Source organism: Coregonus clupeaformis, chromosome 21, assembly GCF_020615455.1.
Source record: "Coregonus clupeaformis isolate EN_2021a chromosome 21, ASM2061545v1, whole genome shotgun sequence".
In the NCBI taxonomy this organism is placed as follows: Eukaryota; Metazoa; Chordata; class Actinopteri; order Salmoniformes; family Salmonidae; genus Coregonus; species Coregonus clupeaformis.
The window spans coordinates 24,958,967-24,977,869 of NC_059212.1; the positions used below are offsets into that span (position 1 = coordinate 24,958,967).

The 18,903-nt window shown below is 42.5% G+C and overlaps 2 protein-coding genes and 1 pseudogene across 2 annotated transcripts; 1 reads left to right on the plus strand and 2 right to left on the minus strand.

Moving 5' to 3' along the window:
• Positions 1–1,652: 1,652 nt before the first annotated feature.
• Positions 1,653–3,629, minus strand: LOC121534605 (transcription cofactor HES-6-like). Its single transcript, XM_041841182.2, has 4 exons — positions 3,258–3,629; positions 3,078–3,164; positions 2,876–2,957; positions 1,653–2,526 (listed from the first exon to the last, which is right to left on the minus strand). The coding sequence occupies exons 1-4, from the start codon at positions 3,333–3,335 to the stop codon at positions 2,063–2,065; spliced, it is 711 nt and encodes a 236-aa protein (XP_041697116.1). The 5' UTR covers positions 3,336–3,629; the 3' UTR covers positions 1,653–2,062.
• A 1,527-nt stretch (positions 3,630–5,156) lies between these two features.
• On the plus strand, positions 5,157–17,172 carry LOC121535147 (integral membrane protein 2C-like). The gene is made up of 6 exons (XM_041841907.1): positions 5,157–5,367; positions 7,213–7,347; positions 9,146–9,334; positions 14,482–14,592; positions 14,688–14,841; positions 15,828–17,172. Exons 1-6 carry the CDS (start codon positions 5,275–5,277, stop codon positions 15,917–15,919), a joined length of 774 nt encoding a protein of 257 aa, XP_041697841.1. The 5' UTR covers positions 5,157–5,274; the 3' UTR covers positions 15,920–17,172.
• Positions 17,173–17,758: 586 nt separating this feature from the next.
• LOC121534810 lies at positions 17,759–18,694 on the minus strand (annotated as a pseudogene).
• Positions 18,695–18,903: the final 209 nt, after the last annotated feature.

The window sequence follows — 18,903 nt, forward strand, 5'->3', positions numbered from 1 at the left end:
TATGAAAAATATGCATATTCTTCTGCATATCTAAGCATACCTCTTGAGCTGTCTGTATCCTCCTGACTGGTGGTTCTTTTATTAAAGAAACGATATATGCTTCTCTGCATCTCTGCTAAAATCTGGGTAAAAGATGGAAAGGAATCAGAGTCTTATTCAGTACGTTTAGTTATTGCTTGCTTTTCTAAAGTCAAGCAACCTTGCCAACAGGCATGCCAGCTGAGATAGTTAGACAAGCTAGGTGCTCTAACTTGATTGACAGCCTGAAATGGCTTCTTGGTAGCTAGTTATGTGGTTGGGAGATTGGGAACCTATCTGGGTTATCTAAAGCCAACTTCATAAAATTGCTAAGTGGCTAGTAGTATTACTGCTTGGCATATTTCAAGGAGGAATTTAACGCTGTCAGAATACCAATGAAGGCCATCAAATGAACCATGTGCCAGATCTCACACTGCATTGTAGAGAAGAAGTTGCCTGACGACTCAAAATGAATTCTTCCACTGTGCTATGTTCCCTACATACTTCAGTCTAGACTGCCACCAGAAGTCGTTTGTGACGTCAAAATTAGGGGTGTTGTACAAAGTCATCAGCGATTGAATCATTTCTAACCAATCAGAGTATCAAAGCCAATGGGGAATTTTCAAAACGTTGCTTTACCCACGTGTTCTGGCTCTGTCCCAACCCATCGGTTTCTGGGACCAATCAGAATGGTTCGAATGTGTGCGTTATAGAAATCTAACCTAACATAGCAGGCGTTAAAAGAAAATGCCTGAGTGGAGTTCGAAAACGCCTAAACGGAGTTCCTACATCCGTTTTTTTAGCAGGAAAGGAAGCTAGTTTGAATTAGCTGTATCCCAGAAAACGGATACATCTGGTTGTTGGCAACTCCACTAAGGGTGTAGAAATCATTGGGGAGGAACTCAGATCCACTAATTGAGGAGAAGAAACTAACGTCCGTGGTTGTGACGTAGCGTTTGACCAGAGCAAGGAGTTTGGTTAGCCTGTCAAGACCAAAGCCAGACATTCTCACCTGATAAAGGTCCACTGGTCCAGCTGTGCTGAAGTAGTCTTCAAAGCCTACCTTCACACACACAAATGGCACACAGTGCTTATATGATTAATAACTAGAAAACAATGCTACCAGTGTATTGCTGAAATGTGATTACTGTGGAATGACTGTTTGATGCTAGTTTAGCAGGCATGAATTTAAACCATTTCTGGTCCCTGTGGAATGACTGTTTGATGCTAGTTTAGCAGGCAAGAATTAAACAATTTCTGGTCCCTGTTTTAGAAGTGTGCTAGAGCAATAGACTTCCCTGAAACAATGGACCGATTGTCCATTACTTCATGTGAACATTTTCACAGCTAAGTAAATAGGATAAACTGAGTCCATTATGATGAGAAAGTACATTTAATTAAGTGAACTAAGTCAGTGTATAACAATTTATGTCTGAAATTAGATATTGACATGATCAGCCACAAACCATTTGTTATTACAATGTTACAGATGACATACAATATTTATTTTATTAAACCTACACAAATAAAATAATTTACACACAACACTGCATTACTAAGTGTGGTTTACTGGGACATAGTACTTTCTATACAGCCATACTATCAACAAATACATATTTACATCTGTACCCCCTTCACTGAAGGTAAATAAACAACCTATATCTGGCTAAAAGACATCTCAGATCTATAACAATGTGGACTTATTCAAAGTTGATTTAAACATTACAGTTCATTCATTAAATAGTATTTGATATGTATTATTATTTATTCAAATGCATTAATAGAATGGTTCTGATACAAAAAAAAAGCTTTTTAAAATGATGCCACCTCTAGCCTATTTGCAACCGGACTTTGCATTACCAAGTATAGTCATTGTAGTGATAGTGTCCCACTTCTCATGCTATTCCTATATCTGTCATCCAACAGTCTAACAACATTACAAGGAATTTAATCTTCAAATATACTGAACAAAACCCAATATACAATAACTTTTGTAGGCTATTCCTCTAGTAATGGACAGTTGTGGGCTTCCAGTAATTTGGCTCTACCAAGGTCTCCACATGGACTTGGAATAGGCCACTGTGGGCATGTTCAGAACATCCTGGTTCTCAGCGTCCACAGAGATGTGGCTCTGCTCAGAGTCAGTCTCGTCCAGATCCGAGCACAGGTCATCACTGGAGGAGGTGGAGGGCGCCGGGGAGAGGGCTGAGGAGCTTCCGCTGGAGATGCTCCTTCCTCCAGCGGAGACCAGTGCTGCGTAAATGCCCTCAGAACTGGGCCAAGTGCTGCTGCTGTTAGTGGAGCAGTCCGTCATGATATCCTGGAGCATCACCTGGAGTCTGTCCTCATCGTTCAGGGGCATACATTCCAGGAGGTGGTTCAAGAGCTCCGCCGCGAGAGTTGCGTCGATTCCCGGGCAGTTGGACACAAAGGTGTGCACCTCATGCATGCATTGGATGTAGCCAGCAGCAAACCTTTCACTTGCCTCATGGCTCACTGTGTCTACCTCTGACAAAGCACAGACAGAAGCCCCGTTTATACCTGGTTCTAACATGCATTCGTTGTCCTGATCCTGTCCACATTCTGATGTTGCCCACATTTTTAGACAGGTGTAGACGACTAAAAGACGCATTGTGATCTGATTGTGATCAGATCCTATAAGTGTAAACAGACAAGATCATGTCAAGATCAGGACAAGATCAGGATGAAGGACACATGTTAGAGGCAGGTATAAATGAAGCTAAATAGATACAGTAATGAGACTCACAGGACATAGGCCAACACATAGAACATTCTACCAGTTGGATGAAAATGTCCATGTGCATAATAACATTGCGTGAATAATCCTATACCTTACCATGTGCTTGATTTTGAAGGATACTCTCCACTCGTTTTACAGTCATTTCCAGCACTTCTGCATTCTCCATCTTTGATTGTAACTGTGAATGACAGATTGATAGGCTACAATGTAAATAACTGGTTTACAATGCAACGACAATAGGCTACACAAAGAGAGGGGACATGTGATATAAAGTGACATAAAATGTGCAAAAACGTACATCTGTGTCTGCGAGAAGAACTCTGAGTTCCTGCAAACTTTCATTGATGCGAGCCCGTCTCTTTTTCTCAACCAACGGCTTTCTGGTCTGGAAAGAAAAACACAATTCACCGCCACGTTAATAAATGAGGCTACATTTAGTCAAACCAAAGACCACTCAATACACGACAATTTGGCCTACCTTTCTGTCCACTTTAATGCCGTAGTATTCATCTTCGTCTCTACTCAGTCCTTTTTTGTTATTGTGAGTGGGGGCCATGTTGTAGAAGTTTAACCCAGACACTGCCCGAGGTTTGGTAAATCCACACGACCGTTACACTCCGTGAATGGGACAGATGGCCGCCGGTCCCTGCTGCAAACAAAGCCGAGCTGTACTTTTGCGCACACTGGTACTAGATTTGTTATGCAGCCTCAAGCGCAACGATAGTGCCAGTAGTAGGTATTTATAACGCCTCATTTAAATGTGAATAGAGGGGCTGAATGCGAAGGGCTGACTGCGTGAGCAAGAGATTGTTAAACGCACTTGCGAATCAGCCAATCGCTGGTCTAGACTTTTGTCCTCTGCGCACCATAGAAATTGTCTGCAGAGAGAGAGGACTTGGCTAGACCACAAGAGGGATATTCTTTAGTTTCTGTCCCAGGCCGAAATAAATTGGTATTTTATAACCCACAATTCTAGTCTGCTCCTGACACCAATACGCTTTGAAAGATAGATGGAAATGAAATGATGACAAGAAACAGCAAAGAGACAATTAATCATAACTTAACACATAAAACAGATATTTATTGAATTAGGAAATATAAAACAATAAGTAAACAATATGCCCAAAGGATCATTATGAATGTGCCCTATAAATGTTAGATTTTGTACTCATCGTCATAACTTCCGACTCAAACAAACACTTAACCAATTCCCAAATCCATTAGCAAATTCCATTAGCCCATTGAATCGTGCAACATTAACAGACAATTCTCACGTTGTGTAATTAGTCACCTTTACGTGTATTTCAAGTTTAATTGTGGGCCATTGCACTTAATACATGTCCTGTCCAAGGTTGAGGCCAATTCCAACCCAATTCAAGACAATTAACAGAATGGGACATTGGGCCAAATTTGAATAGGAAAATGTGTCACATTATCGTCCAGTCCTTAGTATTGAATAGGCTAAATACACTTCTTCTCTACACCATGTGGCTCAGTTCGTAGAGCGTTGCACTTGCAATGCCAGGGTTGTGGGTTCGATTCCCACTGGAGACCAGTACAAATAAAAAATGCATGCACTCACGACTGTAAGTCGCTCTGGACAAGAGCGTCTGCTAAAATGACAACAAATGTAGGCCAACTCAACCTTTGGCATATGGGCTCCAACCATGCTTATCTTTATTGAGAGTTGTGAAATGAATTGAAGATAATATTTTTTTTTTCTCCATTTGTGCTCTATTGCTCCGATCGGACAGACAGACAGACAGCTAATACATTGCTATAGGGGTTGTTTCCTCATATGAATAGTTTATTCATGCTTAGGCCTACTAGGAAGATGCACATATAGTATGGCCTTTAGAATAATGAAACACAAAATTAATTTTCCACTGTGTAAAGTCAGACTCTGTAGTGATTATAAATATGTGCTTAACATTCACATAGCTTACTCTCACATATCCAATTTCACGTCATTAAAGAGATTATTTCAGTTTCACTCCTGTATAGGCGTATCATTATAGACTTCCGGATGATCAGAGTTTTTTCAGGAAAATCAGCAGAGAAAAAGCGCTAAAAATAAGATAAGGAAGGTATACCCATATCTGGTGCAAACCTTCAGAATAAAAGTCCCTTAACGACTCTCGCAAATAAACCCCATATTCTTAATCTAATTCATGCAATGAAAAACGTCCATTTAGGTGCAAACTTGTATAAGTCCAGCAATATCTATACAAACTCAATTATTATAAAACACAATAACATAAACAACAGGCTAATAAAAGCAACATTTTAATCAAACTCATATGGATGTCGACTATTACTTTGAAAAGTGATAGTGGTATGATTTTTTTTCGAGTCCCACATAGGATTGTTCGTCACAGCTACGCTTATCTGAGGTCAGAGAGGAGCTTGATAGGACGGGGGCGAAAGAACAGTACAACTATATATTCAACCAGCATCGAATGAGGAAGTCAGTGTGTTGAAAAAAATAAACAAAGATGGTGAAGATTACTTTCCAGTCGGTATCGGCGCAGAAAGCAGAGAAGGAGCTCGATGGAGACAAAGCCGAGATTCTCATGCCCTATGAACACGTGAGTTCAGCATCTCCTTTCTATATTCCATGTATTGACATAGCGTTGTGGAGAAAGAGGGATTTTTTGCTGACCAAGATGCAATAATTAGATTATATCAGGGCTATTTTTCCAAAACAAACCATAACATCAGCAGTAGGTCATTCTGAATATAGTACCACTACATCATTTATTGTTACAATATTCTGTGTTGGTACTATTGTTACCAGCAATGATACACTGTTGCAGTGAAAGCGCTGGAAACACGGATAGAAAGTAACCTTTTAAAAGCGATACAAGCCAGGCAGCACAGCAGGAGGATGTTGACATTACGTCACCTTCTTAGGCTTAGGCTAGGTGTGTGGGTTGGGGGGGACACTGCAGGGGTGTATTCATTCCGCTGATTTTGTTGCAAAACTTTTCTTAAACGGAACGAAACGGGGCGGGACCTACCTTAAATAGTCCAATAGAAACTCTCGTTTTCCTGTTTGCTTCCGTTTGGTTCTTAAACAGTTTCTGTAATGAATATACCACAGATGTAGCCACGAATTGTAGGCTATACTAGACAATTTTTGTCGAATAATAGCTATGTTTATCGAAAGCTTTCAATACAAAACGTTTATGTTTTGATATTGGGAAGTTGTATCACGTCAATAATTACGATGTAAATTGTGCATAAAAATGGAAACGTTATGGCTGCGCTATGGTTACCGAAGTGGTTTCCCCCGCCAATCCAGCAGGAAGCGCGTGAGAGCCACCTGCGCAGTGGGGCTGTTTATTTTTATTTTTTTTAAATGAGGGCGCAATGCATTAAGTTAAATAGTGTAATGTGATTTATTTTCCTTGTGTCATGATCACCCTAATCTATGCCGTCTGCACTGATCTGAAAATACTTCACAGGTGCAATATGGTAGACATAGGCCTACTTCGGGTGGCTTTCATCTGTTCTGTTCATTCAAACCAGATGAAGGAAAGGAGATGAGGAAAGAAATGAAGTCACACTGTAGAGAGTCATAAGAAATATGCTTTGGTTACATAACTGTCAGGGAGCTGCTAAAAGGGTGGCCATACTGGATTTGCATAAAAAGCAAAAAAAGACGGTAGGGAGGTGGGAGACGGGATTCTTGCAAAGGTGTCATAGGAGACATATATATACCAAATCTGTATAAGGACTATTAATACCAACTCCGGCTTGAGATTCCTCTTCCACGCAATCGCTCTGATCTCCCTCCCACTGGAGGTGTGTGATGTAACAGCTGTCACAGCTACAAATAAGGCATTTGGAAGTAGAGGCCTATGAATAGAGCTACCAGACAACCGCGCCAGCCTCCTTCGCCGTCACTCGGCACACACAACGCAACCTGTCTCATCCCTTTTTATTCTCCGTAGTCCCTAGCAACCGTGTGTGGGTACCGTCTCTAGCTAGCGACTAGCGTATCGCTAATAGCGAACAGATTGACGGTAGGGCTGAGAGACTGTGGGTGGGCTGTTGGGATGAGGAGGCATTTCTAGCCTTAAGCCTACAGTACGTCTTAGAGATGTCCTCTCTGACTAACCGCTTGGCAAGGACAGAGTGGTCTCATCAGACTAAGCAAGAAAATATGGCTTGGTAGGATGTAGAACAGGAAAGCGTGGCTGTGTGAGAGGTTCACTCTAAGATATTATATGACTGATTATTTCTGCTCGGATGAATTTGATTATATCATAGTCATGAGTTTTTTTTAGGTGAAGATAACTGCTTAGCTATTACCACCAACATAGATTGAAACGGAAACTGCTGTTACATAGTGGGAGCATCCTGCTGATAATTCTTATTGAACTTACATTGGCCTGTAGGTCTGACCTGTGTATTGTTTCTTCCACCAGGAGCTGGTTCTTCCTCTGAGGCCCAAGAAGTCTCATCTGAATGGACTCTGTTGTCTCACCTTTGGCCTGGTGGTGTTCATGTCAGGACTGGTGCTGGCCTCCATATACGTCTATCGCTATTACTTCATACCACAGGTACTATACTACTGTACTTCACTATACAACACTACATAACTACCACTAGTAACTTATTTTTCATACTACAGGTCAGATATTATATTACTTTTACATACTACCTCACACAACTTACTACACTATACTACTATAATATAACTATACTACACTACATAACTACCACTAGTAACTTATTTTTCATACTACAGGTCAGATATTATATTACTTTTACATACTACCTCACACAACTTACTACACTATACTACTATAATATAACTATACTACACTACACAACTACCACTAGTAACTTATGTTTCATACTACAGGTCAGATATTATATTACTTTTACATACTACCTCACACACCTTACTACACTATACTACTGCACAACTACCAGTAGTAGCTACTACTACCTGCTACATCATACCTCACATATTCAATCATACAGACAGATTGGTTCTGATTGAAGCAATGATGATTCATATACAGTACCAGTCAAAAGTGTTTCTTTATTTTTTACTATTTTCTACATTGTAGAATAATAGTGAAGACATCAAAACTATGAAATAACACATATGGAATCATGTAGTAACCAAAAAAGTGTTAAACAAATCAAAATATATTGTATATTTGAGAATCTTCAAAGTAGCCACCCTTTGCCTTGATGACAGCTTTGCACACTCTTGGCATTCTCTCAACCAGCTTCATGAGGTAGTCACCTGGAAGGCATTTCTATTAACAGGTGTGCCTTGTTAAAAGTTAATTTGTGGAATTTCTTTCCTTCTTAATGCGTTTGAGCCAATTAGTTGTGTTGTGACAAGGTAGGGGTGGTATACAGAAGAAAAGAAAGCCCTATTTGGTAAAAGACGAAGTCCATATTATGGCAAGAACAGCTCAAATAAGCAAAGAGAAACGACAGTCCATCATTACTTTAAGACATGAAGGTCAGACAATCTGGAAAATCTCAAGAACTGAAAGTTTCTTCAAGGGCAGTCGCAAAAACCATCAAGCGCTATGATGAAACTGGCTCTCATGAGGACAGCCACAGGAAAAGAAGGCCCAGAGTTACCTCTGCTGCAGAGGATAAGTTCATTAGAGTTACCAGCCTCAGAAATTGCAGCCCAAATAAATGCTTCACAGAGTTCAAGTTACAGACACATCTCAACATCAACTGTTCAGAGGAGACTGCATGAATCATGCCTTCATGGTCAAATTGCTGCAAAGATACCACTACTACAGGACACCAATAAGAAGAAGAGACTTGCTTGGGCCAAGAAACACGAGCAATGGACATTAGACCGGTGGAAATCTGTCCTTTGGTCTGGAGTCCAAATTACCAAGAAGGAGTGTGATGGAGTGCTGCATCAGATGACCTGGCCTCCACAATCAACCGACCTCTATCCAATTGAGATGGTTTGGGATGAGTTGGACCTCAGAGTGAAGGCAAAGCAGCCAACAAATGCTCAGCATATGTGGGAACTCCTTCAAGACTGTTGGAAAAGCATTCCAGGTGAAGCTGGTTGAGGGAATGCCAAGAGTGTGCAAAGCTGTCATCAAGGCAAAGGGTGGCTACTTTGAAGAATCTAAACTCTAAAATATATTTTGATTTTTTAAAACACTTTTATGGTTACTACATGATTCCATATGTGTTATTTCATAGTTTCGATGTCTTCGCTAGGTAGAAAATAGTAAAAATTAAGAAAAACCCTTGAATAAATAGGTGTGTCAAACATTTGACTGGTACTGTAGATATACCACATATAGATATCCCCCTGACTATCCTAACCCTGTTCTGATCTGTTCTCTCTCTGTGTTCTAGATTCCTGAGGACAGTCTGTTCCACTGCAGGGTGCTGTATGAGGACTCTGTGTACGCCCCCATGCACGGCAGACAGGAGCTGGAGGAGAACGTGGGCATCTACCTAGACGACAACTACGAGCAGATCAGCGTGCCCGTACCCCATTTCGGAGGGAGTGACCCCGCAGACATCATCCACGACTTCCACAGGGTAAGAACCAAGGGACCCTCAGTCATCCCTATGCCAATACACACAGCCAATGTGGAGTCTGATACAAGGCAGCCATTTTGTGCCAGAATGCTCACCCATTGCCAACTGGTATACATATGAGCATATGATTCTGGAGAATGTGTCTTTAAGGGTCTGTGTTCTACAAGGCAATGAAAGCTTTATGTGACCTTCTCTGTTATTAAGTGTCAGACTGGAGTACATCTGTGGGTTTGTGTCACGAGAATTCTGTTATCTCAATGGTTGAAGTCAACTACTTCTTAAATCTTTGAATAATTCCCAGAGGTGTAAATCTCTAGTTTAAATAATGAATTAAACAAAGACCCCTTTCTGCAATGGTCAGCCTTTATTCATGAGAGCGCTCTGCCACAAAATGGACGTACAATATTTTTATACACACACGTCAGAGGAAAAATCCCACCCTGCTTTAGGCGGGCTGTATTTTTCCACTGTACACATCTTGTAAACTCACACCTGGGTTTAGCTCATGTGGTTATCCTCTGCTCTCCTGACCATCAGGTCACACATACACACACACATATGTTCTTATCATAGTCTACTCCTTGCTCGGGCAGGCTGCATTTTTTCTCTATTCCCATACATAGTTATTGCTGTTCTCACAATATCCTGCAAGCCTTTCACTCCCCTTCCCTGTGTGTTTTTGGAACCAGTCTCCTGTTATTGGTTTCAATCGTTTTGCACTTCTGCTTGCCTAATTACAAGACACAAATACTCTGTTGCTGGGCAAATATGCATCTTATATAAACACATTTGATTAACTCTCTAAGCCAGGGGTGTCAAACGTCCGGCCCGCGGGCCGGATCAGGCCCGCAAACGGGTTTAATCCGGCCCGCGAGATGATTTTTGAAAAAAATAAAATAAATTAATAATAATAATTTTGTAAAGTATAAAAATGCGCTGCAATTTTTCAATAAAATAAACTGCTGTTCCAATTGCGTCCACCGGATGGCGCAATAGCAATTGTGTTAAGCAAGCAAACTGTTTATACCGGGGCAGAGCAAGTAGGTCAAGCACGTGCAGCCAATGAGCTACTTTGTTTTGCCCGCGATATTTATTACGGCTTCTACTTTTAACATTATGTGCTTTGGCACCCTCATTGCCCCAATATGTCTCTGTCAAAAAAGAGAAAAGTGGACGCAGAGTGCAGAGTGTTCCAAGAAAAATGGTCATCCTATTTATTCACGGAATTGAATGGGAAAGCTGTATGTTTGGTGTGTTCAGAGCATGTTGCAGTGCTGAAAGAATATAACCTTCGTCGCCACTATGTGAGTCTTCATGCCGACAAATATGACAACTTTCAAGGACAGCGGAGATGAGAGAAGGTGAATGAACTGTTGGCGGGTCTGAAGAAACAGCAGTCTGTGTTTACTCACAGCCGAGACATCAGTGACGCTGCAGTGAAAGCTAGCTACCTCATTGCTAATGAAATCGCAGTGGCTTCAAAACCATTTAGTGAGGGTGAATTTGTAAAAACATGCATGATGAAGGCAGTGGAGATTGTGTTGCCCTGAAAAGCGGCAGGCTTTTGCAAATATCAGCCTGACAAGAAACACAGTTGCAGACAGGATTTCCGATCTTTCAGTGGATTTGGACAGCCAGTTGAAGCAAAAGTAAAGTCATTTATTGCGTTTTCGGTTGCAATTGATGAAAGCACGGACATTACAGATGTTGCACAACTGGCCATTTTCATCCGCGGAGTTGATGACACATTGACCGTCACCGAGGAGTTCGTGGAGTTGGTGCCGATGACATACAACGACAGCAGCTGATATTTTTACCGCACTCGTCGGCGCGCTGGACAGGGTCGGAGTGGACTGGTCCCGCGCTGTCAGCCTGGCTACAGATGGTGCGCCCTCAATGATCGGGAAAAAAGCAGGCGTTGTGACAAAGTTCAGAGAGAAAGTGCAATCTGCAAATGGAGGACGTGATTTTTTGACTTTTCACTGTATTTTGCACCAGGAGGCTTTGTGTTGCAAGTCATTAAAGATGGATAACGTCATGAAGGTGGTCATCCAAACTGTTAATTTCATCCGATCCAGAAGCCTGAATCACCGTCAGTTTGACAGCCTTCTCAGAGAGAAAGACCACATCTATGGCCTGCCATACCACACTGAGGTAAGATGGTTAAGCCGAGGTGCTGTGCTGAGGCGTTTCTTTGATTTACGAGAAGAAATTGAACAGTTCATGGAAGAAAAGGGCAAACCAGTGTTAGAATTTCATTCCGCAGAATGGATGCAGGACCTTGCATTTATGGTGGATGTTACAGAGCACCTGAATAACTTGAACAAACAGCTGCAAGGGCGCAACAAAGTTGTCACGCAGTATTATGACAGCATACGTTCTTTCAAGTTGAAGCTGTCATTGTGGGAGACGCAACTTGCCGGTGGTGATGCAGCTCACTTCCCCTGTCTGAAAAATGTGTGCGCGACCCAACATGTGGCAGACATGAAGCGGTTCAAAGATAAAATAACGGGACTGTTACGGGAGTTTGAGCAACGCTTTCAGATTTATGTTTATATGTTTTTATGTTGATGTGCTATTGTTTTTAATTGATTTTATTTTATTTGTATATTTAACCTATTCTTGACTCTGTGGTTCTTGCACTTGTTTGGGGAACAGGATTTCATTATTTGTATCTAAATTTCTGCCTGAGAAATGACACCCTGATATAGTTCTGTGATCTGTGATATACACTGCTCAAAAAAATAAAGGGAACACTAAAATAACACATCCTAGATCTGAATGAATGAAATAATCTTATTAAATACTTTTTTCTTTACATAGTTGAATGTGCTGACAACAAAATCGCACAAACATGATCAATGGAAATCAAATGTATCAACCCATGGAGGTCTGGATTTGGAGTCACCCTCAAAATTAAAGTGGAAAACCACACTACAGGCTGATCCAACTTTGATGTAATGTCCTTAAAACAAGTCAAAATGAGGCTCAGTAGTGTGTGTGGCCTCCACGTGCCTGTATGACCTCCCTACAACGCCTTGGCATGCTCCTGATGAGGTGGCGGATGGTCTCCTGAGGGATCTCCTCCCAGACCTGGACTAAAGCATCCGCCAACTCCTGGACAGTCTGTGGTGCAACGTGGCGTTGGTGGATGGAGCGAGACATGATGTCCCAGATGTGCTCAATTGGATTCAGGTCTGGGGAACGGGCGGGCCAGTCCATAGCATCAATGCCTTCCTCTTGCAGGAACTGCTGACACACTCCAGCCACATGAGGTCTAGCATTGTCTTGCATTAGGAGGAACCCAGGGCCAACCGCACCAGCATATGGTCTCACAAGGGGTCTGAGGATCTCATCTCAGTACCTAATGGCAGTCAGGCTACCTCTGGCGAGCACATGGAGGGCTGTGCGGCCCCCCAAAGAAATGCCACCCCACACCATGACTGACCCACCGCCAGACCGGTCATGCTGGAGGATGTTGCAGGCAGCAGAACGTTCTCCACGGCGTCTCCAGACTCTGTCACGTATGTCACATGTGCTCAGTTTGAACCTGCTTTCATCTGTGAAGAGCACAGGGCGCCAGTGGCGAATTTGCCAATCTTGGTGTTCTCTGGCAAATGCCAAACGTCCTGCACGGTGTTGGGCTGTAAGCACAACCCCCACCTGTGGACGTCGGGCCCTCATACCACCCCTCATGGAGTCTGTTTCCTGACCGTTTGAGCAGACACATGCACATTTGTGGCCTGCTGGAGGTCATTTTGCAGGGCTCTGGCAGTGCTCCTCCTGCTCCTCCTTGCACAAAGGTGGAGGTAGCAGTCCTGCTGCTGGGTTGTTGCCCTCCTACGGCCTCCTCCACGTCTCCTGATGTACTGGCCTGTCTCCTGGTAGCGCCTCCATGCTCTGGACACTACGCTGACAGACACAGCAAACCTTCTTGCCACAGCTCGCATTGATGTGCCATCCTGGATGAGCTGCACTACCTGAGCCACTTGTGTGGGTTGTAGACGCCGTCTCATGCTACCACTAGAGTGAAAGCACCGCCAGCATTCAAAAGTGACCAAAACATCAGCCAGGAAGCATAGGAACTGAGAAGTGGTCTGTGGTCACCACCTGCAAAACCAGTCCTTTATTGGGGTTGTCTTGCTAATTGCCTATAATTTCCACCTGTTGTCTATTCCATTTGCACAACAGCATGTGAAATGTATTGTCAATCAGTGTTGCTTCCTAAGTGGACAGTTTGATTTCACAGAAGTGTGATTGACTTGGAGTTACATTGTGTTGTTTAAGTGTTCCCTTTATTTTTTTGAGCAGTGTACTTCTGTGAATCACTGAGGCATTGTGTGTTTGTGTGTTCTTTGTCCTCAGAACTTTCAAATAACTTGAGGTGTTTTATGATTAATAGTGATGTTGTGCTTTTGGACACTGTCCTCAGGCTCCAGCTTTATGTTTATATGTTTTTATGTTGATGTGCTATTGTTTTTAATTGATTTTATTTTATTTGTATATTTAACCTATTCTTGACTCTGTGGTTCTTGCACTTGTTTGGGGAACAGGATTTCATTATTTTTATCTACATTTCTTCCTGAGAAATGACACCCTGATATAGTTCTGTGATCTGTGAAACAGTTCTGTTAATCACTGAGGCATTGTGTGTTTGTGTGTTCTTTTTCTTTAGAATTTTCAAATAAACTTGACGTGTTTTATGATTAATAGTGATGTTGTGCTTGTACTATTTTGGACACACTGTCCTCAGGCTCCAGCTTTATGTTGTATGTTGATCGTATTAAAACAAAGAAAACAATCTGAAGTTGTTGTTTTTAAGTTATATATACCATGATTTTTCCGGTCCGGCCCACTTGGGAATAGATTTTCCTCCATGTGGCCCCTGAGCTAAAATGAGTTTGACACCCCTGCTCTAAGCTCTAGTCTACTAATAGTCATACATTATTAGTTTAACTGAGGGTGTGACATTTTAGTCATATCTTACTCACACATTTCTTTATCAGTTTGGTAAATGCTGACGTTTCCTTCCTCCTTCAACTCTGCTGCAAGACGTGGAGCAAAGACCTTTCTGCTACTCAAAGGTAAAGAGTTATTCAATACCTCGGAATTGATGATACATTTTTTGTTGTCATTTCTAATTCCAGGGTCTGACTGCGTACCACGACATTGCCCTGGACAAGTGTTACGTGATTGAGCTCAACACCACCCTGGTCATGCCACCAAGGAACCTGTGGGAGCTGCTGGTCAACGTCAAGGTATGCTATTGTGTTATGTCTATCTATTTGACTTAATCTGTGTATGCCCTGTGAAGGACAGTTATATAAAGTGTGTTTGTCTCTCTCTCCAACAGAAGGGGACGTACCTGCCCCAGACCTACATCATCCAGGAGGAGATGGTGGTGACGGGGAGGGTGAGGAACATGAGACAGCTGGGGCCCTTCATCCACCGGCTCTGCTACGGAAAAGACACCTACCGCCTCAAACGCCAACGCGACGCACGTCGACGTAAGTAACACACACACACACACTCAGATATATTCTCTCACGCGTCGGCATACAATTTCACACTCACACACACACTCGCAATCACACACAGATGTCCTTGTCAACATGAGATGAATGTAAGTGCTATGTCATCAGTTAGACTCTTGCTGTCCTGTACAGAGCAGAGGAGAGGAGAACAGAAGACTGTGTGTTTCATAGTAGTCACTGAGTCAAGAGAGAATCCGTGGGTTGGCTGACTGTGTGGTGGGAGAAACGCTGACTGTCAGAGGCCTCCATATGAAACCCATCATCACAAAGGAAATGGAGATGGCCATGTCGATATCAGAGCTTCCTGTGTGGGCTCAGACAGGGTGTGTGTGTGTGTGAGAGCATGCACGTATATGTGTGTGGGCTCCGCCAGGCGCTAGCCTCCCACAATATGAGTTGTTGGCAAACTTCCACACACATATCCCTGTATGATTACCATGTCAGAGCCATCACGTGTGTGTATGTGAGTCATTTCTCCAACACACCATCAGGCAGCATGCGTGAGGGAGGAAGTGACGCATAGTAGGGATTTGCTCTGTAATTGGCCAATTATAGAACCAGAGCATTGATGTAACATGCTTCCTTGCCACTGAGCACATATGGACTGATAGGCAACTCCATTGATCCAAGATGAGGCTAGTACTGGTAGTCATGGTAACAGTGAATGAGGTAGGCAGCTCCCTCAACTGTTGTATTTCTGAATAAAGCTAACTAGTCTTATGAGAATGCATGTACATAGACTATCATAATGGTTAATAGGCGGCCAATATGTGGACATATGAACACAAATGGGGAGTGGCCAGTACCTCTGTAACCCAGCACAGCAATAGCACAATAGATATCCCAATCCCTATCATATCATATCAAAAGTATGTTATAGGTATAACATAATGGAACATGACACATAACCCTGGATGTAAGCTTACCTATCTTCTCTTCTTCTCCATCCCTCTCTCTAGGCATTGACAAGCGCGAGGCGAGGAACTGCCACAGCATCCGTCACTTTGAGAACACCTTTGTTGTCGAGACGGTGATCTGCGACAGGGTCTAACTTTCCGAGGGAGAAGATGGCGAGATGGCCACCCTACACCACCAAGCCAACTCTGAAACCATACCTTGCACATCCCTTAGGCTTTATATTGCACTTTAAAAATATTGTGTTTGTCCAATAGTTATTGATTTGAATGTTTATTGTATTCCTTTTTTTTGTCCCAAGTTGAATTGTTGTTTACTGCTCTGGTGTTGATTCTATTTGTTATTGTATTCCAATGGTCTGTATATTTTGATAATGCCAGTAATGCAATGAATCCGTAGCTTTTTTGTTCCTTGGGTTTTAATGTCATGTTGTTGCACAGATGTTTTTTTCATTTGATATGTCTTCATTTGAGGTCGACGCCAGCATAATCAGATGAGTTGTGTTGTGTTTTTACTTAAATCGATTCCGATTGAGTTGGCATGTTCATCCTTTCTGTATTTGACTTTTCTTCTATTTGTAACCCTGTGCAGTGTGTGTAACAGTGAAGAGAATTGGGCATAATGCTGCTTCATGCGCTGTGCAGACAGACATGTTTTTATTGGTCTCTCGGTTCAACCAAAGTGAACCCATGATGATGTCCTGTTTTGGTTGTCCCGAATTGCCCAAAACATACCTCATATTTTAGATGTTTTGTTCACCTGTAATTTAAATCATGAATTGTGTATATGTATTTAGCATCATTCCTATAAGCAATATATACTGTATATGGATTTTCCTTGGATTTCAAATTCGAACGTACATAGATTTTTATCTAAACTTGTTTTGTGATTGAATGATCATTTCTCTATGGTTTGTTCCTCTTCGTGGTATCTTCCACTCATTGACTCTGTCTGGCTCTCACGTGGCTTAGACTGAAGTAGCAGTGCTTTCAATGGGCCAACGGAACCAAATATATAGTCATTAACGCTATGTTGAATCATGAGGGTGTTACTTAGGCATATTTTGGGACGGATCTCAGGAGAATTGGGACATGGCCGTCCTCTTCCTTCTGTTTAGTGGGATCAGCCTCTTGTCTGCAGTTGAATCTTTGTAGCCAGTTTCCATCCCTACTATCCTGATCTCTCCATTGCTTGCCTGTCTCACGCTCTTAACCTTTTTTTACTATACTATATGATATGGAAGAATTCTGTTGCTGTTGTAAAGGGACCTACTGTATGATATATATATTTTCATGAGATGTCCCCTTCTCTTCTGACTCGCCATGCTGTACTGTCATTTGGCTTGTAATAGCTTATCTTACTACCTAATGAATAAACAATTAAACTATACTTCTTAGTTCATTATCTTTGCATTTTCATTGTCCTGTGTGTGACTTAGAGAAACAGAATGACACATGGCTACCAAAATCTACAACGTTGAACATATTTCTTATAGAAAAATAGAAAGTCAGACCAATTACCAATAATCTGAGAAAATAACATTGCTACATTTCAACTACATCTCCCTTCAGAAGAAGACATTCAACAGGTCTATAAAACAGCTTTATAAAATATTAAAATATAGGACGAAGCTACAATTTAACTGTCATATACAACATTTGGTACATTATGTATCTAGGATACTTCAGAGCTATTAGTGACATCTCTCCCCTGCGACACAAACACACAATCATGCACACACACAAACACAAACGCACACACCACAACTGACATTTTATTCCCCATCACACTCATAATAGACAGAAGAAATACGTCTTCAAAGGAAGTGAGACTAAGCGATACAGGACAAATGAGGGTGCTTTTTAACTCAACACCCTAACCAATATAATTTCATTCTGTTTGCCATTTGATTTCTCAGCAGCTTCCTGTGTCTCATTTGCATACACAAATAGAGTACAGAATGTGTAAGAACAACTTAACGTCCACCATTAACTTGTTCAAGACCATCTCTAGCATTCTCACCTCTACTAATGCCAGTCCTCCACCACAAGGCAGAATTAGGCAGAACCGTTACATTAGCCTCTGTGGTTCCTGTAGTCCCTCTCCCTCTCTTGAGGATCTTGGAGCTGAAGTAGTAGATGAGAGGATCCAGGCAGCTGTTCACACTAGCCAAGCAGATAGTCCCAATATGGAAGCCAAAGAAGGGGAACTGGGATTGCAGGTAGTATAGCTTGTAGAGCCCATATGACCATGGCAACATGAAAGGGGATGTAACACACTGTGTAGATCGAAAGGTTGGTCACAAGCAGCCACACCATCTGGCTCTTATCCACAGAGGAAGAGGAGAAGGATGAGGAAGAGGTGGCCTTCTGTACTCTCAGCTTTGGCACCCCCGCCACTGTACAGCCTACGATGACGGCAAATAGAACAACATTCCCCAGGACAGTGGAAACACAGGCGATATAGAACCCAAAGCGCCACTTTTCCTGAGTGTAGCCCTCGAAGCAACGCCACATGCTGCACCTCTCGTCCAGGTCAGCATGGTGATTCAGCGCCACGGGCACCGCCATGGCACCACCCATATGGCCACGCCTGGTGTCCTCAGAGGGTGCGAGCGCAGCGGATAGATCACAGCCAGGAACCGGTCCACGCTAATAAACATGATGAAGTAGGAGCTGGAGTAGAGGTTGATGGAAAACAGAGTCCCAGAGACCATGCAGGCCAGGTGTCCGTAGGGCCGGTGGCCCCTGACGAAGGACAGGATCCGGAGGGGCATGGAGAGGGTGAAGAGGAGGTCTGAGAGGGCCAGGTTGGCCATGTAGATCACGGGCATTGAGCGGAGCCCCAAGCGGCATAACAGGAGCCCCAGGGAGAGGGTGTTGAGTGGAAGACCCAGGGCCAGAGGGGGTATTTGTTGTGGGTGATGTTGCAGGTGACGTTAGTCATCTCTGAAGGAATAACATGAACTGACTTAGAGACAAATTAACTGATTGAAAAAGTGACTGATTAACTGACTGACACTGAACTGCTGCAGCTGTCAGAGCTGGAGAATGAAAGATAAAGATGTTTCCTCTTTTAGAAGTTCATGTCTGTGGATTCCTCAGATGCAAGTTTTGTGGT

What these genes read in the sequence shown, in the direction of transcription:
- LOC121534605 (XM_041841182.2), bottom strand. Translation starts at nt 3,335, where the DNA reads ATGGCCCCCACTCACAATAACAAAAAAGGACTGAGTAGAGACGAAGAT. An exon ending in GCATTAAAGTGGACAGAAAG is followed by an intron (nt 3,165 to 3,257) that starts GTAGGCCAAATT and finishes TTTTCTTTCCAG; the next exon opens with ACCAGAAAGCCGTTGGTTGA. An exon ending in TTCTTCTCGCAGACACAGAT is followed by an intron (nt 2,958 to 3,077) that starts GTACGTTTTTGC and finishes TGTCATTCACAG; the next exon opens with TTACAATCAAAGATGGAGAA.
- LOC121535147 (XM_041841907.1), top strand. Translation starts at nt 5,275, where the DNA reads ATGGTGAAGATTACTTTCCAGTCGGTATCGGCGCAGAAAGCAGAGAAG. An exon ending in GCTATTACTTCATACCACAG is followed by an intron (nt 7,348 to 9,145) that starts GTACTATACTAC and finishes TCTGTGTTCTAG; the next exon opens with ATTCCTGAGGACAGTCTGTT. An exon ending in CCAACGCGACGCACGTCGAC is followed by an intron (nt 14,842 to 15,827) that starts GTAAGTAACACA and finishes CCCTCTCTCTAG; the next exon opens with GCATTGACAAGCGCGAGGCG.